The sequence below is a fragment of the Ixodes scapularis genome, unplaced genomic scaffold, assembly GCF_016920785.2.
Source record: "Ixodes scapularis isolate PalLabHiFi unplaced genomic scaffold, ASM1692078v2 PGA_scaffold12__126_contigs__length_90152505, whole genome shotgun sequence".
Lineage (NCBI taxonomy): Eukaryota > Metazoa > Arthropoda > Arachnida > Ixodida > Ixodidae > Ixodes > Ixodes scapularis.
In genome coordinates, this window is record NW_024609838.1 from 11,673,063 (window position 1) to 11,695,160 (window position 22,098).

The 22,098-nt window shown below is 43.5% G+C and overlaps 1 protein-coding gene across 1 annotated transcript; it reads left to right on the forward strand.

Moving 5' to 3' along the window:
- The first annotated feature begins 10,385 nt into the window (after positions 1-10,385).
- LOC121046774 (A disintegrin and metalloproteinase with thrombospondin motifs 5-like) lies at positions 10,386-20,224 on the forward strand. The gene is made up of 8 exons (XM_040501369.2): positions 10,386-10,398; positions 10,797-10,935; positions 12,156-12,471; positions 14,335-14,430; positions 14,944-15,101; positions 16,758-16,833; positions 18,301-18,418; positions 19,824-20,224. The coding sequence occupies exons 1-8, from the start codon at positions 10,386-10,388 to the stop codon at positions 20,222-20,224; spliced, it is 1,317 nt and encodes a 438-aa protein (XP_040357303.2).
- Positions 20,225-22,098: the final 1,874 nt, after the last annotated feature.

Below are 22,098 nucleotides of genomic sequence, written 5' to 3' on the forward strand. Positions count from 1 at the left end.
TTCTAATACCTTGTGGATTATCAACGTGGCTTAGCAACTTATTAATACGTTGATTTGTTTGAGTTCTAACTAAAATGCACCATTTGTTTTCTTGATTTTGCTTTTTCCAAAGAATTACCACTTTCTACACAACCTCAGGAAAACATGCCGGAACCTCTAGTCATCCCCGAGTTTCATGGCTTCTCTAGGCCGACGCAATCACCTCCGAAGAGTAGCTTCCTTCCTAAGCCATTCACTCAGAATCAGGCCGTTCATCGCGCCACTACGAGGAAACCGATGCCTTGGAGGCCAATACGAAGGACCACCCCAAGAACTTTCTACGGAACGGTTCGTCGATGGCCAGGTCCGAACCAGGCCTCTCGGCGGAATCCTTGGCGAGCTAAGCCTACGAGGCCAAGCCGACGAAATCCGAAGCCGAAGTCACCGCAGTCACCGGAACGAGTAGTGTCGACAAAACCAGGGGTACGTTGGCAAAGAATCAACCGGACTAATATTTTCAAGACTGCACCAAAGCGCCCGGGCCGACCAGTCACCAATAGCAACAGGCCAAGGCGTCCAAAGAAGGTTGGGAAGAAAAATAGGCCACATGGGTCACTCCCTCATCAGCCAGGTCAGCAGGCAGCAGTCAAAAAAGCGCCCACAGGTAACGAGGCAAATTTATTTATCGTTCTAAGAGATACTTAAGTTTCTAGGCTTTGTACCTTTCAATAGTTTGATCGCAGCCCATGCTACGTTCCGATAATTCAATTTCAATTCGGTGAAATCAAAAGTTTCTGCTTCTGAATTTGTATATTGATGGTAACTTCGCTACTCTGGCTTTTAAAGTGTCATTCTGCCCATTACTATCCCGGAAGCCCAGTTCTTCTGCATATCCTAATCACAGCAGCCCATCACGCGTTGCTACATTTTAACGTGTCAATTAGAGACTAGAACTAGCAAGGCTGTGCCGACATATAGATGTATGAAAGTCAATGACAAAGGTTAGAAAGTGTCAACTAACCGTAAGCTTTGTGACATTTGAATCAATGACATACTGCTGAGACAGCTGTGGCCCTAGTTGCCTGGTGTCATAAATATTCTAGGTTATTTCGACCGCAGTGTTTGCCGCAGTGGTGATTACCATTACTACCTTGAAACCTTTTTCACTCAATAAACTTTTTAATACCATTGTAGCCCTACTTGCCATCCGATTAGTGGAGTATATGTTCACCTTTGTTTCTAAGGTTCGCCGTTAGGTCTTGTTTTGTCTTACAACACACAATTTCTTAATTGGTTGGACATTCGCTGAAATAAGCTTCTGTGAGATGATCTCTTCCCTGGAGCACCACGATATAAAAAAATTCTTGCGCGTCTACTTTCCGTCCTAGCACACGACAGGCCAGTCACGTTAATTTACAGAGAACACTTAGCGAATAACAAAGCCGGAAGAGAACTTTCGGCTCGGAAACTCAACCCGCCAGACAGGCACGTAGGCGGGGGAGGGGAGGGGGGAGCCCATAGGGCCCGGCCCTCCCTCTAAATCTTCCATTTTGCTAGGGCTCCTCTCCCCCTACCCTTAAGACATCGTTTTTTTCATGGGCGGACCCCCCCCCCCCCCCCGCTCGAAACAAAATCCTGGCTACGTGCCTGCCGCCAGAGGAACACTGGGCACGACGCTTCGTTTGCTGGAGCTGATTGTACGTTTTGTATTACGCTTTCTTTTATTCGTGTTTAAGCTATTGTTTCCTTGCCTGGGGTAATACCACAACATCCAATATTCAGAAGCTTCTGATCTTGCAAAAGAAAATGTTTTCGTGCAATTTCAAATGCTCCATATAATTCCCCAACCGGGCAGACTAACTTGCAGTTTAAATTGTGCCGGTATATAATTTATTTGAATATAGATTCCCGTGTTTTTACAAAAATATAATAGCAAAAAAGGATACCTTTCTTTCACGTATTGTTTCTACTGTGCCCCACAATACGCCTTATGCAACCAGGGAAAAGGGCACCTTTGTTTTACCTAGACGTAGAACGAACTATGGCTTTACAATGTTGCGATATATATCTTGCCCAAGTTTTTGGAATACTCCTCCATGGTGATCATTTGAGTGATGTCTTCTTCTGTCCTTAGGAACGCTTTTCCATACTTTGTCTGTACTTGTCCTTTTGTCTGTCCCATTCATTTTTCTTTTATTTATATAATTATCTACTGCGTTTACATTGCTGGCTTGTAAGGGTGGCGAGGCCCGTCAAGCAGTGGACGACACTGCTTTTTTCTCGACACCCCAAGTTTGTGTTTCAAGCTGAAATGAACGCTGATTGATTGAAGTATATTCGTTTATCACGCGTCGTCGTTCGCTGCAAGTGCTTCGCATATAAAAGTGATTGGCCGAAAGCGTGTCTCTCGCCTCATTCTGCGATAAACCATAGTCACTGACAAACACGTAGGTAATGGTTTCTATGCTTACGCTCTGCATCCTGATTCGTTATTCGGACTTCTAATACGGCAATACCACACTCTTATGGGCTGCCGTACGATAAGTATATACCTGGGTTCCAATACGCCCCGCCCTGTGAAGCTGTCATTGTTGTCCGTGTCCTTCTCTGTTTTACCTTCCTTGTGTTTGGATACTGTTACCAGCACGCTCCTTTTGTACTTCAATAAAGTTACCGATAAATATTTTCATGACAACGTTTTCTCTTGTTTTGACTACATATGCGCGCTAAGGCACTAAGGTTTTAATATTCTATTAATCACAATCTGATGTCCCTAATGCTAAGTGCATTCCCCGAAATGACCTTCAACTCATTCCTTTTTTTTTATTATTATTATATTTTGTGTATCAAGAGTTGGTTCTGGAGTTGGCAGTCATCTGCGACAAGGAGTGTCACGACAGCTTCATGCCGTTCTTCCACTCAGAAGAAAAACTTAAAGAAGCCATGTTTGCCGTCATTAACCAGGTAGGAAATGTCCTTCTCAACGTATTATCCACGCTAGCCATTTGCAATTGTTTTTGAAACATACTTGGTGGTGCTCGAAGGTGTAAATTAATGATAACTGATTGAGGCAGAAGTATTTGATAAGGACAGTAACCCCAGCATAAAAAGTGGAGGTCGACTTATACTTATCCAAGTTTGTTTACTGTATGCGATCGGTAAAAGAAATATATATGACAACCCCGTTTTTTTTTTAATCGAAGCATGTCTCTAAACGTTAAAACTATCTTTGTCTTCAAAGGTTCAACAATACTTCAGACCCCCATGGGTGGCGGAACCGATTAATATCTTCATTACGCACCTGGAAATTCACAAGAGACATGACGTGAGTTCATTTTCTCAAACTTGTGACATCGCGAACTTCCGTAAATTTTCAAAAATTAAAGGATATAAAACGAGCGCCTTCTATACAAGATCTGTTATTCTGAAGCTCCCTTTTAGCGATTTTATAGACTCGCAGCGTCGCGCCACTACGAGTGCTCTGTTTCATCTACAATTATATTTTATTGACATGATACATGTAATAATAGTGCTTAAGCTCATTGGATATATTCAGCCTGGAGTACCTTTACTCAACAGTGTTTTATATAAATATCATCATTAGTTCTATAATTAAAACTAATATGTAAACATACCTCTCTATGACTTTCGTTTTTGTCATTTTTTTTATTTATCCGGTTATATGTTTTATTGTATTAAAGGAGAGCATTACGTCAGAAGAAAAGCTGTCAGTTATAACACCCAGAAAAATGTTGACAACTGCACATTATACAAAACAAATAAGACAGAAAGATAGTCTAAGCTAGTGAAATAACTTTGAAATTGGCCTCCGCGAAACCATGCCTTTTGAAGCCGACGTTTCGTTTTGGAGACGAAACGTCAGCTAACACTCCGAGACTTCTAGGAACTATCTTCCCGAATTCTAGAGCAACTTCAACATCAAGTTAGTGATGAACGCAAAAGATTGTGCGATAAGTTCCTATTCTTTTAATAAAATATATTGGTGCACTCATTAAACAACACGAAATTGTCTAGCGTAAAAAGTATCTGGCGGACCCTGGTGCAACGTTCGTAACGCAGTTATTGGTTATGTTTAGGAGCGTCAGGCACCGCCCTCCCATCAAATGATGTAAGGACAACGGGTGTCGAAATGAAACTAATCTGATGCCCGGGCCTTCCGCACATCCTTTCGCAACGCGGACCGCCAAGCCAGTCTGCCGAACATCGTTATTTATTCGCTACTTCGAAGAATTTTTCTGTGTACAGTCCCTATTCTCAAAACGATGCTCCGTGGTATCCCATATGCCGCCGAGACCTTTTTGTTTTCTAAGTTACCTATAATGAAAGGTCATAAATTATGTGGCAGTTAAAAAAAAGAACTGCCATATGTTTGGAGAAGTCTTCTAGCTATCTGCCAGCCAAATTAGTCACCCCCTCAAAGTTTGTGGTGGCCGCGTCATGAAAGATAAAATAAAAGCGAGCCCTAAATTATTACGTCTGTCAGACTTTTGTAGGTACCAGAACATCTGCAGAGTTAAGAAGATGTCGTTACACTTTTGAATGCCCGGTTGGTTTCTTGACACCTGCAGAGGCAAGGTGCCATTACAGTTTTTTTTTTTTTTTTTATTAATCTATGCGTGTTGTTTAACGCCTTCCTTTTGTGCATATGCGAGGAGATCCTTGCCAAGTGATGAATTAAACCATTTTGTTTTTCGATAACCAAAGACGCGATATTATCAAATTACAAATATTCAGACAGCAATCGCAAGAAGTCGTGACTCTTGACGCTGTTTTTATTTCAATTTTGTAGAAATTATAGGTTCAATATGAGGTTGTGACTTTTTACGTGGCTAATTTATACTTATTTTTCGAATCTACTAACGTGGCTCTGGGCTTTTAGCGTAATATGGCCGCGCGCGCAGCTGACCAAGTAGGCAGCGCGCGCGTGGCCTAACGGTTATCGCGCTTGCCTTACACGCAGTAAGCCAGGGTCCGATTCCTGGCCGCGGCTACAGATTTTTGTTGACAATGTAATGTGATGTACTGGTGAATTCGAGAACCGTCTTGCTGATTCGAGGTTAGACTGTTCTACGCGCCGAACCTTCTACGCCGAACGATCCAGAAACCCACGGGGTACATAAGGGATTCCGCAAGGTGAGCAGAGTCAGTTTCGCCCCAGCGTTCGACTCTGCTCTTTCGCCGACTTCGACGCCCGCGACGCTCTACTGTTATCTTTTGTTTCCTTCTTTATTTTGGGCACAAGTTCGCCCGATTAAACGTTTAGTTTACTCAGTTATTTGACGCCTCATCACTTGTCATTCGTGACAATATTTAAAGGTTGAAACGCTATCTGGTCAAAAACTTTAAGTCATAGTGTTCGTCTAACAGCTATTCTGCCCATTATTTGTTTACTACCCGAGAGAGATTCTACGCACTTTGACTGTGAAGAACTTCACAGGGTGCCTGTAACAACTAATTAGTTGTAAAACCTTTGCAAAGCACATGCATTCGATGGTTTCGAAACGAAGCTAATGACGTCTATGATAATACAATCGAATCAAAGCTGAGGTGACGAATCCTCATCTCTATAAGATAACCTAACCGCTGTTCCACTTTCGCGCGCTAGCCAAGGTTCTACTTTAGTATATCAGAAAGTGATAGAAAGATTGAAAACCCTATCACCTGATCTGTCGTAATTTACCAACCATCCAGTGCTCCCGTGCCCAACCAATCTGTCCATTCCTTTGCTTCCCTATTTATTGGGGATGTAAAATGGCGGACATTTGGCAATTCGACTGCTCGGTTGTCTGGATTCTTCAGCTCAATTAGAAGCTCTGGAATGCGGCACTCTTGCGACTTTCATTGACTCAGTCGACTGCGGTTGTTTTGGTGTATATACCTCGACATAAAATTACGTGTTTTCCTTTTCTTGCTTTACTTCGTTTACTCCTAAGCTGAGACTGCAGTGGAAGCTACGTCCTAGTTGGACCAGTCATACACCTCTTTCTCGCTACGTCACCACTCTCCCGGCCATACCCACGCGTGGAGAGCCGTGCCCCGAATAAGAGGTAGGCGGCTGATTGGTCCGGCGGGCACGTAGCTCTCACTGTAGTCTCAGCTGAAGGGTGAACGAAGTATAGTGATTGTTCATGACTGTGATACTTGAACAGACACTTAACGGGGCCCTTATGAATGTCGTATCATTCCCTCAGATTATTTTTATTATTATTGTTAGTCTGAATCCACGGGGCACTTCCTGAGTCATAAATCTTTCTCCAAATGGCAAATAAAAAAAAATGCGGCTGGACTTGGAAGGCGTCCCCGCATGCTAGGCTATCCGATTCAATTTTAATGTTTTACACGCTGGTTTCAACCCGTTTCTTTTATTATTACCTAGTGTAATAGCCGTTATTTATCCTACGTTTAATCAAACCTAATTAGAGCTGAGAAAGCAAGGACTCACTGCACATTATCCATTATAATTTATTTTCCCAAGAACACATAACTAAAGTAACTTTATTATCCAACCCCTTTGGATGCGCAAGTTCGAAGGACACAACACTAAGCATTTTAAGGAGGTTGAGAATGCTGGGGACTACGTGCAATCACTTACAACTTTAATCTTCAAAACATGGCCTATAGTCTATGCGATTCTTGCTTTGTGGTTACTTCTGATCGGCGTTCTTATCGCCTGATGCAGCGATCTCAATGACTGTGATGATAAGACGTTCAGAACGCTCCACACATAGTGTTTCTGTGGCTGACACAGACCTTTGAATACGTAAGACAAGAAGGTGTATACTGTCCTCTAAATGTCGCTCTTGCGTTTTGGTACCTCAAAAGAAAATGTACTGCATTCTTTTGTCTATTGAAGCAGTTACAGTTAACGCGCATCCACAGTTGTTTTAAACTTTAGTACGACTGTTCGCAGAAGAGGTAGCAATTCCCCGCCTTACTGCCTTTTCGTAGACCAGTCTTCTGAAATCTCGGGACGCACTCATACTCCTGCACAACTTCAGCGATTATCAGATGGCCATCAACCCACCAGAGGGTCGAGTGGGTCACTGGGACATGGCACTGCTACTTTCTGGGTTCGTACTGTGTTCTCTGGTTTCTGCCTAGACCACCAAATCTAGGTTTTTTTGTCTATACCATAACGGGTCCAGGCTTTAGTTTCGCCTAGACCACCGTGGGGTCTAGGTGTTTTGCAGAGACCACAGCCAAGACCACCATGTAGCCGTGAGTTTGGTCTCTCACACATGTTTAGAAATTATTAAGGGCAGATATGTGATGTTTGTGGGTGAAGACATACATACAAACTGTAGACCTATAAAGAAGTGAGCTTTTTCTGGGTCTCAGTGGCATCTACGAACTTGTACCACACATGAAAGGAAATAAAAATTTCAATTAGAGGAACTTATTTGTTCGAAAAACACGAAAGAACAAAACACGTAGGGACGAAGACAGATAGTACACTTCTTTCAACTAACATCTATATGCTAGATGATATCCTAGTTAAAATAATTGTACTCTCTCTTCTTTCCTAGTTGCGTTCTTTTTGGTCTTTAAGTCATATTTATCAACCCTCTCTAAGTTACTTTTTGAACCTTTTATATTGTCGTTTTGATTCATTTTGTATTTAATTCGTACTTATCTCTTCTTGAATACCTCAAGCTTCACATCAGGGAGAGTCGGTCGCTCAAATTTACCTTCTGGAACACTTCCGGAAAAAATATTCGTAAAAAGGAACGTAGAGACTTCGTTGATCTCCACACATGATATGGTTTCGACCACATTCTGTAGATCAACCTTTTTTTTTAATATTTTAAAAATCTGCAAGTCTCCCGCTTTTTTAAAGCACCCTTGGTACGTGAATGCATTGATCATGACATAACTGTGGTTTTTTACCTTTAAATAGTGCGTCAAATCAGTAGCATCGTTCATACCTTTATTTTACATGGTGCCTAAAATGTTCGTACTTAACTGGACTTACGCCAATTTATTACAAGTTTGGACATACTCACGGGGCAAAAAAAAAGTCAAGAAAACAAACCAGAGTGGTGCCATGACTTTACGGGAGAAAACAAATCACGAACATTAACATCCTGGTTTAAAGTGCACACCATAGCTACAGTTCTTATGTTTGCTTAAGTATACAGAGTCTCCCATTACACTGACGAGTCAAGAAAAAGTGCGCGCCGCCTTGCAACCTTGCCCAGTGCAGAAAGGGATGCTTAAAATTAAACCTACAATCTCCTCTTACTTTTCTTACATAGAACGCTCGTTGATATTTGCGTGTGTTTTCATCCTCCAGGAAAAGTCTTTACATCACCGAAAAAGGTGCAAAAGAGGAGAAATCAGGCGTACTAGGTGAGAACCAATTCTACTTACAGTATTTTTTAAAAGGGAAATTTGAGTCCTTGAATTTGATCTGCGGAGATTTGGGGGGGGGGGGGGGGGAGGGTCGCTATACAAATACTGTTTCAGTACAACAAATGCACACCTTCACACACATTTGTCCATGTTTTTATTGCACTCAGTCTATTGGATTATTTAAACAAACTATTTTTTACGCCCGAATAACTCTCGGGAGCACCCCGTAGTTGCGTAAGGTGCTCTCGCCCGTTAGGAGACATCTCGCCTTTGAATGCCGACAAAGGCTGACTGAGTTTCTTATCCTGGAACAGGAAAATGTCATGACGTAAGCGTCCGTGAATACACCTCATTAAGCTTTTTCTTTTTCCGTTTTTCTTTCCCGTTTTTTACAACGTAATCCGGAGAACATCTTGTGGAGCTGGTGCTTTATGCAGGTACTTCTACGTGAACCCCGTGTAGCCTCACTAATGTGTAATAATATTATAATAGCCGCACTTAGATGGCGTTTGCATCCTCCTCCCCCCCTCCCCCCCCAACCCTTCTTCTTTGGAAACCGCGTGAGCCCCACTAACACTCTCATTTGCATAAGCGTGACTCAGCACATCAGCTGGTGTTTGTATTTCTTCTCCCACTCTTTCCTTTGAAACCATATATCATTCACAATTGCGGGAACGTGACTTGCGCATTCTTGATACCTCGCTCCCCCCCCCCCCCCTCCCTCCCTTCCCTCTCTTTGGATGACGCAAATGTTGTGGCGATCGAGACTTAAGAAACCGGCTTACGGGTATCACGCTTTTAATGTCTGTGAACACAAAAGGAAAATAGCATTTTTTTTTTACCTCGTGATATTTTGATTGGTTCATCGAATTGGAGATATGGCACGTTGATTTTGGAGGCACCTTTGCCAAAAACTCACTGAACAGACATTTATTACGCACAATGGGTGTGCGAATAATGGTTCCAATCCAATAGCATTGCATCATTCATAGCTGATGTTCCGTGTTTTGGGATTTTGTTTGTGTTCAAAATTGGTTGTTGTTGTTGTTGTTTTTTCTTTCTTTTTTTTTGGGGGGGGGGGGGGGGGGGGAGGGATATTATTTTTTTTGTAATCAGTGTTTTTCGGTATTTATTTTCAGTGCCAGGCAATAAATCGGAGTTAAGCGGACCGAATGTTATAAAAGAACAGCATATCTACAAATTGGTTACACCAAATCACCAAATCTTCCGGTCTATAAACCTTACACCCGTGACCAAGATTCTTGAAAAACGTCATCCTGGTACCGAGAACATACGCCCGTTGTTCCCAAAGAAATGAGGAAACTCAAGAACAATTAGTGCGGCTTGTTTTCAGATTCACCAAAAAAGAATGTCGCAGATATAAGCTGTAAAGTAGTTGGTATTTGAATATGCCGCAGATATCTTTTTTTTTTTGTTTTTCTTTTTTTTTTCCGACAACCCCAGAGATTTTGCTATTCAAGGAAAGCTCCAAATGTTTTCTCTCGTTTTTTTTATTTTTTTTTTATTTTGAGAGAATTATTTTGGGGGGTTATTTATCAGTATTTACTGAAAATACGGAACCCTATTTATAACCTTTACCGTGCAAAAGAAAGCCATGACAGCAGGTTTTCTTGACACTGTTGAGGTTGTGAATGAAGCAGCGCTATTTGATTAAGACGACTATTTTGTATCCCTATTACACACGGAAGGAGTGAACCGCCTGGTGACGGTCATTTTCTGTTCTTAAAAGCTGGTTTAAACGTTTGAGTGTGCGCCAGTACGTTACGCTTACGACGAATGAACAAGGTGGCACACTGGCTCCATCCGTCAGGAAGCCCTGGAATATTTCCGAACCTGCATTTTCGTAAGTTTTTGCGTAATCATTCTTCCACCATGGACTACAAATAAGCCAGACAATCTTATAAGCGACTATTTGTCATAAATGTTAAGTAGATTTTATCTCGCAAATGCTCCCATGCCTGCATTCCAATTATGCACAATTGGGAAGTGCCCCAGACTCCCAAATCTACCCGATGGCTGGCGCCAGTATGTCGCCAGTATGTCGCCAGTATATATGTATCCAGTCTGTTAGGTTGTGCGCTTACAGGAGAAAGTGCTTCCAACTGCTCGACGGATAAGGGGTGTGCTCAGACGACTGAGTGTTTCCAACGTCAGAGCGCGGGGCTCTGGTTGTAATGATTAGCGGGCGGACGCGAACCTCGCTGCCACTGCCCCTACTCACCCTCCGAACGCATTTGGCCTTCGCGTTCGAACGGGTTTGAACGAGGAGTAGACGCAAATGCAGCTAACTTTTGCGTCTGCCCAATAGTTATTCGAACCAGAGCTGGGTGTTGCGAAGTTCTCGCGTGCTGTCGTTTCCTCCTCTCCCCCATGTTCTACCCGTACATCCTCTAATCCGATTCTCTGTGCGGCACCGCTCCAAGGCAAGGCGTGGGTCGGAGGCTTCTGCAGCCACAACTTCTCCACCGTCGTGGTTGAGTTCGGTAAAGAGGGGCGCGTGGTGCCCACCCTCACGGCTGGCATCCAGGCGAGCAACGTGGTTGCCCACGAAATGGCCCACAAGTGAGTGTCCCACGTGAGGAAGCTCTGCGACGAGGTCGAAACTCCAGAAAATTGTACGCAATACTTTTTTTTTTTGATGGCGACAGCCGGGATTGTGTGTTTCGCAGCAGGTCATCGGATGTGTTTCATGTAGGGCTGTCGTGGCATGTAACGTCGCAGTGTTGCGTGACGTCATGATATCGCGTGACGTCAGGGCGCCATGTGAGATCAGGGCGTCACGTGACCTCATCTGAAACTGCGACGTGTGCAGGGGAAGTTTCTCAGCCAAATTAGGCGGGAAATGGGATAATCTATGTTTATGGGTGCAGCGAGATTGTGTGTAATATGCATGCATCAGAGTGTGCAGCGGCGACTCGGCCATCGTGGCAGTTCATTTTAACGACACGGCAAGAAACCTTCATTTTATTTTTCAAACCCCAGTTGTTGTTGTTTTACGTTGTTGCTATGCTGACCATACAAAAATGCATTCATCCTGCTTTTTACGACTAACACTGGCACGTCGGCCGTTGCCCAGTAGTTTTGTACCGAAATTGAACGATTCATTTTTCCACAATCTACATACACGGTTAAAAAGTCTGTCAAAGTGAAAACCAAAAGTCCCTTTTTTTAGCGTTATTGACGTTGAACAAACGTGTGGGTCGTCAAGTACTTTTTCATTGACATACAAGTGACGGCCATCAACCTAATTTTCAGGTGATGTAGAATGTTACTCTAAGAAAATGAGCTTTTTTAGATTACCGTAAAATACCGCGGAAACGCCAAGTTTATTCAAGCACCCATTATTAACATTTCCCAAACCTGGGAATTCTGCGAATAATAAATTAAGCGCTCGATTTCAACTGGGCCAAAATTAATCCAGTTTTCTAGGCCTAGAAAACTGGACCTAGATTAGCCCAGTTTTCAGAGAAAGTGGAATGGGCTTCCCCCGGTATTAGTTGTCTAGACGGTACAAAGTACAAATCCATAGTCTGTCTCCCTAAATGGGTCGTCTTCGACATCTAGTTTTGGGGATGAACCGAAGGTAGAGAGGAAGACATTAATTGATAAATTAAGGTTGGTGTGAGAGGGTAGCAACCCGGAAATACTCAAAGATCAGCGCGTTTAAGTGTCGGGATCACACTGCTTTGGTTGCGCAACACTGCATAGTTTTTACGTATTTGCGGGAGTTCCACGTGACGTGCCTTTCGGTCTGACACCGTGTTTCGAACACTCCTTCGCAGCCTCGGACTCTTTCACGACGGTCCGCCGAAGAACGACCCTTGCGCCGGGGACCACTTCATCATGGCCGAGTGGCGGAGTCGCGACACCACCAACAAGTGGTCCCAGTGCAGCAAGTCCAAGCTGAACGCGTTCAGAGACCACGAGAGGGTGGACTGCCTCGCGCCTCTGACCGAGGAGCAGCTGGCCGCCGCCCGCCACCTCAACGCCTGGAAGGACCAGCCTCCTCCGGGACAGCTCATCGACGCAGACGAACAGTGCCAGATTTTCCTCAAAGACCATATGGCCAGGAGGGCCGGAAAGCCGGAAGAGCTGAACGTGAGAATGAAATAGGATGGTTGCCGTGCGTTCATCACATCAAGAAAAACTACCGCCGTCATCTACATGCACCATCTTCATTAGAAGAATCCTGGTCGTCGCAACCATCTTGATCAATCGTCTTCTTGCTCCTCGAACAGTCGCTATCATTAGTACAAAAAGAATAATCATGATTATCATCACAGTAATCATTACTACAAAAGTCATGATCACGATTTTCACTTTCAACATCACCAAGGTCTTTATTCTTACTACAAAAAAATATCGTGATAATCATCTTCACCATCACCATCAACGTTTTTAAGGCAGATTTCTCAGAGGTTGCGAAAATGGTTAAGAATATTAATTGAGGCCTGTTTCAGCCCTGAACAGAAACGCAAGATCGCACAAACACATTACGTGTACTTGAAGGTAAACGTTCGGCAGCTCTCTGCCTGGTCAGGAACAGACATTAGTCAAAAAATAGGAGTTCTAACCAAACGTTGTATCGACAGTAACTTGATGTATCGAGAACAGTTCGGTCTCTTGTTCGCGGGTGACTGACGGAAAGAATAGCTGTGAACATGCGACCAAACTGTGCTCGAAACGCCGAATCACTGTTAGTTAAACTTTTGGTTAGAGCTCCTATTTTTCGTCTAACATTAAGTGTAGTTTGAAGTTTAAACATTGAGTCCTGCACGTCTAGGTATGCTTTCTTAAGTGTCTGTCTATTGCTGTATTTTGTTAAGGATTTTCGTGAATCCAGATCCCTATGACTAAAGGGCTATCGACGGGTAGATTTTGTCCTAACAGCAAATATATCAGTACCGAACAGAATTTGATCCTATTTAATATAAACCGCTATAATCGGTTTAACACGTAATTAAAATTGGTCATACACATAACTTCCTGGTGTTAGGGGTAATGTTAAAAATTCAGGGTCGAAATGATATAAAGTAAAAGTGTTGCAATTCAAGTTATTTCTAAAGACTACATCTGGGCGTTGATTAAAAATTGCAACCCGATTAATCGCCACCGTTTAATTGGTTAATTGATAGATTAATCGGTTTCATGTATTCAGTGCATAATAGTTTTAAGAAAGTAAATTAAATTTGTTGCCTTTGCTGAACTTATGATAAACCACAAAATGTACAATTTCATATTTTAAATCAAGCTTCATGTCTAGTTGAGTTTACCAGCTATGAGAAACTCACATTTCCAAATGATTACTTCAGTTACAGAGGCTGATATTCTCCGGCAATAGCAAACTTCTTCGATTGTCCACAATAGTCTGTACTGCGCTAAACGGACACTCGCACGACGTTGAAGTGCCTGGGACACATAACCGTCTCCACTTGTTTCGAGTTACAGATCTCGCCCCTAAACTTTACTAAGGTCAAAATTTCCCCTAAAGTTTGCCTTCATACAGGTGTATTCGTCCATGTCTGCGTGGTGAAAGCGTTGAATTTTTTGTCGAATTTTATATTGACAAATGGGTTACAAATTTTAGTCGCGATTAAAACATTAATCGATTAATCGGTACGTTAATTGATCAAGTATCCAGTCCTACGAAACGAAGTTAATTCCCCAAATTTGCGCGTATTACTTTTATTTATATTTCATTCTACCTGTGCAGGGCTTAAATTGTTTTAGATGCAAACTCGTAACAGACATACATTCTGGTATCATCTTTCAAACGTATGCGAAAAAATATCACTTTTAACTGCAACTTTAAAGACAAAAGTAATGCGTGATCATAACGCCAAACGAAATGTTAATTGTTTAACCGTAATAAAGGTTGAAACGAAGTATACGTGTACCCCTTAAGCGGCCAAAGTACGCTAGGTTGAAAGCTGGCCAATAGGAAGTCTGAATAATTCGCAGGAAATATGCACGAAACTCATGTGCAAAAGTGAGCGGAGGCTGGGCTACACTTCCCCTGGAGGTGCGCTGGAAGGAACCTACTGTGGCGGAACAAACGTGAGTCGCAATATCTCCATGATGCACCTTTTATAACCAACAGCCCGTTTGATCTTACGACAGACCGTAGCGAACGTTACAAGCCATCCCAGCCAATCAAGTGCTGTGAACGAATCACGTGACCACATGGGTCGCTGTCCCCTTCCCGAAGCTGGCGTGAGACCGACACTGCATTTGAATGGCTTTGATGGCTCGTATTCCTTCGCGGTCCACCTTCAGCTGAAGCGGTGAATATCAGGATTCTCCTACCTTCTCCATCTAAATAACCCCAGAAACGTTAATCGTACAGTTCTATTTTGAACAACCAATTTTCGTCAAAACTGTGATGGTGGCCAACCCTCTCATAGCAGACTAACCAAGCCTTGTCCATTGCATCACATGTTTCTCTAACGGGTATTCTTCTAATTGTTCTAACGGCGTTTTGGAAAGATAGAGTAGTTTTTGCTCACACGTACTTTAGCGTTTTTGCGTGAATCAGCCGGACAGTCTTTAGGTATTCTTCGTCCAACACAGTGGTGCCGTGGCAGCCAGTGCGAGCCCATTCCCAAGAAGTATCTCCATGTGGTACCCGGCGGCTGGAGCGAGTGGCAAGTCGAGGGCGAATGCACCAAAGCCTGCCTTGAGGACAGCGTGCCCCTGATTCGCATGAGGCGCTTCTGCAACAACCCACCGTACGTCGTATAATGCTGCGCTGTTGAGGTCTTTGTTTTCACTACTCAGTTCCACAGGATACATGAAGGCCCTCTTTTAGAGGTCTTTTTTCCCGTAAACAGGAGAGCTTGTTTAGTGCCAGACTCGCCCACCAGAGGCGCTCCTCTGAAGTCCTTGTTGAGATAAGGTTGAACATCGTGCGCGAAATTAATAGACTCGTGCTTGGCGTCACCCAACCACCCTTTGTCATGGTGACGGGCTGTACCACGGTGGTCTATGGAAGGGTCAACGATGCTACAGCCACCACGTGGCCAGGCTGGCCAGGAAAGTATCATTATTTTCCCAGCAAGCACTTACTAAAGCGATATCAGAACAATTTCAGCTTAAGAAATAAAAAAGAAAGGGCCAAAGGTCGCAACTTTAGGTAACCACACTTACCTCTAAAGGCCAGTAATGTAGCTGATTCCAATATTGACACTAAACGGTATTGCAACCACGTCTTGCTCTTAATAATGGCATCGAAGTTACAGATATACAGCTACCACAGCAACATCTGAAAAACAAAATTGGAGTGTGTGTATGTTTATACATCTATAGGACTTAGTGAGCCTCAACGGGCTACTTGTCTCCCAGCTGCAGATGAGAAATTTAGCTAGTGCAGTACAACCGCTAGCCTGGGTTTTTTAACGTGCATCGCGCAGTAGTGATATAAAACCACCCGCCGGTACGATTCTCATCCATATTGCAACGGGCAGGGCTGATGATTGAACCAGAATCCCTAGGTTCTGTAGTACGAGGTGCGACGTCTGATGTAAGCGTGACATTGTAAGTTAAAAAAATCTTTCGGTAGTATAGCATCAACTGTGCATTTTGTGCTCATTGGTGTTTACGGTCGAAGGGTCGGATGGCTTTTCGCTGATGTAAATTCTATGATACAGAATATTCTTCTGTACATGATAGTCTCAAAACTTTCCAGTCCTTTAAATTTCCGTGAACCTGTATTTTCCGGCTGCACTGAAGACGTGCTTGTCAAAAAATATTGTAGCGTATACTTTCCAAGCCTAGACTGAATATGTTGCTCTCTATTGCAATACAAATATAGTTTAGGTGAATTGTCTAAATTCAAGTGATTTCGGTAGGAGCTGTAACAGATAATAGCCGGACATGTTCGTAGGGGCTGCTTACAAAGGATAGGCGGTCCCGGTATGCGTTGTAATGAGGAAACAAAAAGTGAATTAGAAGAGAAAGAGGAACATTATAAAATTTGTAAGAAAATAATAAAGAGGAATTGTGGAAAGCGGGACAGAACGAAATAGATTGCATGTTTAAACAAAAAAAAGAACCTGAAACAAACTTATTAATTATCAAGTCATCGTATGAGAAATAATATGGATATCCCACGAGAACGATCTATACCCTAAAACAAACTGTAGTAGATTCTTTTTTATTCACTTTAAAATAGTTTAAGAACTCGATTCCTTTTTTTTTTATGCAGTATGTAAACCATCGAATTTGTGTGTCTTCTTTTTGAGCCATTTCTGGAGTACGCGTGAGTGTATCGATAAGGACCAAACACACTCACTGAAGAACTCACTCAGTATGATTTAGAAAACCGCCGCAAAGGTGTACCCTCATTGTAGTGGAGTTTAACTTTTTTTTTGTCATCAAAATTCCAGGAAAAAGAACAGCGTAGAAGGCTGTGAGGGAGACAGCACGGTTCTAAGGCCGTGCGACATAAGCGAGAACAAAAACGCAAGTATTCTTTCTCATGGTCACGTTCCCTTTGACGCAATATTAACATATTACATAACTAAACAAGACTCCGGTGTTAAACAAAACAAAACAAAAAAGATTCCTGGAAACTTTTGTTCCAGCTAGGATAAGTTTTGTCAAAACCTACCCCTCTTAAAACTTTAAAGGTATCCTGAGGAAGTTTCTGAGATCGCCTAGATATGGCGATAACCCACCCTGCTGGCTCTAAGCATCGGAGAAATCCATAAATCATGACGAAACGCGGCCGATTCCTTCTATTAAAAAAGCAATCAAAGATCGCAACACACCGATTTCGTTTCCGGCGATGGGAGGATCATGTTCCGAAACCAGGACCATCGTCAGCCAATAGCGAGCGAAGGATCCACGTGACTCCTACCGGTGGAACCGCGGAGCGATATCTCGAATGTGCGGGACTCGTTGCCCGTACAGCCCGGACAAAACGAATCAATCCGACGAGAACGCGCTCGAGCGCTTGAGAGGTGATGACCGGACACATCACACCCGTGGAAGACAAAAAAATAGTTCGTTGTTTTTGAGAGTATTATTGTAATATTATGTTCCCTCCCCAACACAAAAAAAAAAAAAAAAAAAAAAAAGTTTTTTAGCAATTTTAGCTGGCTTCTGTCGTCTACAAAAGCAGACACATATTGTAATACCAGCTTTTGCAATCTCAACAAACTGTCGCGTTTCAACTAGCCACGGACCGTCATGGCTGCCGGCGCAATGCCTAAAATAATTTCGATCTTTGATTAATTTTTTTTTTAATATGGAGATCGGCAGCGCATCGTTATGATTTATGGATTTCTAGAATGCTTAGAGCCCGCAGAGTGAGTTATCGCCATATTTAGGCGACCACAGAAACCTGCCCAGGGCACTTTAACTCTCAACTTTTACACCAATATCAGAAAACAATAAACACCGAAAAACATTCGCCGATGTGTCTTATAAGTAAATACCGGAATTATTTACCGGGGACCAAAGCAAGCGCACTCGTTGGTTGCCGAGTATCCTAATGCCAACGAATACAGCCAAGCTGAAGCCACTGAAGACACGCTGTAGGATCAAAGATCACTTCCTTCACACGACACGTTTGCTAATTCGTATCGTCGTACCTTTAAATTGTTGTTTATTTTTTGTTGACAATATTTTTTGTCCGATTCGCGTAATTAGCCTCTTTATGTTGGCGCCAATTTGTCCAGCTATATCCAATATATCCAGATACATCAGCCTACAATCGCTATAGGTCGGCTATCATCGGCTGACAGGCGCGGATCCACGCCCATGTGGTTGGCTTTCATCTGCCACCAGAATTGCGCCTAAAATAGGCTGCGTGAACTTGAATATTTTGAATATTTATATTTGGTGTATGCTGAAACGGGTGTAGAGGTAGAAGCGCAACCTTGCAATGTTTCTTTGCCCGATGAGGACGCTTGTTTCCCTCCTCAGGCGCCAGCATGCAAGAAGCCGCTAACCAACAAAGAGTACATCAACCAAAAGTGCGAGTACTTTTCTCGCCTGAAGCCTGATCTGAAACCGGACGGCATACAGCTCCCTTACGACAGAAGTAAGTGGGCCAGTCTTCATCGCGTTTTTCGCTCCAGATTTTTTTTTTCAAGGCAGCTAAATAAAATACGTGTACGAGGATACGTGCATCTTTCCTTGGCAGCAAACATCGCCAAAGTCCCTAGATACACTAGTTAATGGTTTGAAAACATCGCCGTATTCTGCCCTTTCAAATTTTGTCACCACAAGCGGTGCTTATAAACGTAAGATTTAAAAAAGAATTAAGAACAAAAACTAAAAACATAATTAAGTTCTGTTTTTAAGTGTTTGAGACTGTGGGGTTTTATGAGCCGGTAGAGGCATCCAGCGACTTGCTCCAGGGTAGCTTATCCGAACCCACACACATCTATCCGTTAGGCTCTTCGAGCGATCTGATTGGTTCACTCCTCACTCCGGCAGCGCGCCTCAAGTGCTTGGATTTATCCCACGGGAAGATTTCCCATACCGTGACGAAAATGTTCCAGGTCACGAAATCTAAGGATCGTGGCCTTGGTAAGACGTGCCTACAACACGTCCACAATTGCCCGGACGATGCCCTGTCAAAGCTTAGAAGTGTCTCCCACCTCTAGTCAGACTCGACTTTGAACCCTGACTGCTCTCGGACGTGTCGTAAGCATGTCAACTACGGTAACTGTAAACCCACAGTCCTACTGCATCGATTTAAAGACATGGTGTTCGCTGCAGTTAGGATGCGGTCACGATGCGAAGATAATACGGACAAATTACTATCGGACACGCCTTATGCATACTCGAGGCATGTTTCCTTCATACATATGCATGCTTCGAAGATGTCTTCATACAGTTTTCGTCCTTGCTTGGACTTGCCGACAGTTGTCCAAATGGTTCCCCAACAGATATATATTTGTAACGCGCTGGTGAAACTCAATTTGGAAGCCTTAATGGTTGGAAACATGTCATAACCATGTCTTAAGCATGTCAGATACACTCTCAAGAAAAAAGGGTGTCAAAAGGTGTATTCTTACACCCTTTGTCCCATATAATACACCCCAAAACTTCAATTCGACGTACAGCGCCCTACAGTCGAACAGAGGGTTCGAAAATTTACGAGGGGCTTGATAGCCGTGTGGTACAACTTAATAAAATAGCTAATGTACGTTTTACTGAACACGAAAAAAATAATCAAGGTTTTCTTGGCCCTAATGTAAAAACTCGGTGTTTTCTTTATGTGGTCTTTGATACGTACTTTAGCTATTTAAAAAGTTGTACCACACGGCTAGCAAGCCCCTCGTAAAGTTTCGGGCCCTCTGCTCGACTGTAGGGCACTGTACGTCGAATTGAAATTCTGGGGTGTATTATATGGGACAACGGGTGTAAGAATGCACCTTTTGACACCCTTTTTTCTTGAGAGTGTACGGTAACGAAACCGCCTTCGACGGTTTCCGCAGACCAAACCTGGCGAGCCTGCAGCATCTATTGCCGCTACCGGAAGAGCGGCTACATGTTCGCCCAGTTCGACCTGGCCGACTACCCAAACGTGACCAGCTACCTGCCGGACGGCACACGATGCAACTTCGACAACGACACTGGGGCCGCGTACTACTGCCAGGGGAATCAGTGCGCCACGCTGCTCCAGAGCCTCGCTGGCATCCAGGACAACGAGGAAGGAGAGGCCCTGGACGTGGACGCTGACGATTGGGCGGAAGAACGGGCCCAGGGGCGATCCCTGGTGGAAAAATACCTAGAGTACAAGCCGGGAAGTAGCTTCGCAGTCCTTGACAAAAAGAAGATCAAGCACACGCCCCTGCGTGTTCATGTGGACGACGCTGTTGAGATACCGGGGACGTAGGCTTTAGCGGCAGGGGTGACCGCTAAAACCCGACGGACGCTTTAAACCCCCGACATGAACAATACATGGCTTACACTGACGTCCCATCAGCCGACATTGTGGTGGCCTTACTGCTGAGCGCGTACTTTCTGCATCGTGCCTTTCGCGCATTCCAGTTTGTTTTTCTCGGCTAGAACAAGTAGAAAAGGCCGGCAGCATGGTTCGATGACGACGCGTGCTAGCCATGTATACCTAGTATGTTCGCTCTTTATGTTCAAGAAAGTGCATTCCGAAAGACGTTTATGAAGTGGACATGCTGCTGAATATACGGTATTTGTTTTGCTTCATTTTGGTCACCTTCGCGAGAACCGTAATTATAACAGGGGATGACACCCCTTTTCCTTCAAGCCATTTCGAACATCAACAATAAGACAACTCCCGTCTTACTGTTGTTGTTTGAAATGCTAGAAGGAACAGGGGTCTCATCCCCTGTTAGAATTACCAAATTTTATTAAAAGAGTAAATAACAAGACCGGGGGGTAAATAGTTGAAGCGTATTTTATGAAGTCCTCAGGTGACAACTGCTTCAGCACGCCTACGGTTTTACTAAATTACAAGTATCTTTTTTTTTCTAGATGGTTTTGTGTAGTCACGTTGAACTGATACGAATGTTTAAATCATTGTCATCTGTTGTTTGTGTTGATGGGTTGCTTTTATCAGATGTGGTTGCCATGATGGGAAAGAGTCTTCACGCATGTGTGCTGGGTGGTTTGCCTCGATTAAATCAGTTGAAAGCCAGTGCCAGTCCGTGTTGTATGCGTCTCTTCTTCGTCCGTGTTTTTTTTTTCCACTTTTCAGTCTTCTGGGTCAAGAAGGGACCGCCGGGAGAGTTGTAAGCAACCTGAAAATAGGAAAAAGCTACCCAGCTAGGGGATGGAGAAACCAGAAACGGGTCAGCGGGTCAAATTATTGGGGTAGTAGAAAATTAAAGGTGATGAGCTTGAATCAGATGCGATTGATTCGTCTGTTTGAAACGTCTTTCAAGCAGTTCACCAGGCGTCTCTTTCGTGGAGACTGCAGAATGGCTTAAACGTGCTGGGTCATACACTATCTAGGCTTTATTAGTGCCCGTGAGTCTAATTTTTGACTAAGAACACATGACAGCCAGTCACTACGATTTGCAGAGAAATGGTTAATGACGAGATTGAAAAACCGTTCTACCTAAATATGATACTCATTGTTGGAGCGCGGAGCATGATGTGGGGCATCCGTAACGTCATGATAAGTGTCACCGCCAAGACTAACATTTTTAGCGAAATGTTTTTCCAGCCTAATGATTTCTTGAGCTTTTGTTTCATAGATTGCAGTGAATGGCTCACAAACTACTCTGGGAGAAAATAGATGTATACGGAATTTAAGTGCGTGTAACTCAGAACTTATTCGCCCTAGTGAGCCATCATCACGTTAGGATTTAACTCGCCCCATGGATTGGGCATCAGCGCAGCCTTATCGTTCCCTTGAAAGCTGTAATCCAAACAACGTAGCGTGCGCGGTAACCTGTGACGTTATACGGATGATAAGAATACAACAGGGCACTCTTTAATTCTGGCGTTGTTGGGTACAGTCAGCGTCAGAAAAAAACTTGACTACGCCTCCAGAAGCAGATTCTCGAGAAGATAAAGAAAAACTGGCAAAACTGCCAAATATCAATTGGTCAGTGATATTCCGAAGCAGTGCCATTAGCCGAGCTCATCGCAAAGGCGCACAGAGTTGTTGTAACTACTCCTACGCAATCCACTACACCCTAGAGTGTAGCGCATACACCCCTTTCAGCCGGCCAAACTTCAAAGCAAATTTGGGGAATATATTCCCCCCTCCTTCCCCTCTTGAGAAGC

Bases quoted from the DNA above. Each gene is read 5' to 3' on its own strand.
- LOC121046774 (XM_040501369.2), top strand. The intron at 15,102-16,757 runs GTACGTCGTATA...TCAAAATTCCAG, and splicing joins CGCTTCTGCAACAACCCACC to GAAAAAGAACAGCGTAGAAG. The intron at 16,834-18,300 runs GCAAGTATTCTT...TTCCCTCCTCAG, and splicing joins ACATAAGCGAGAACAAAAAC to GCGCCAGCATGCAAGAAGCC.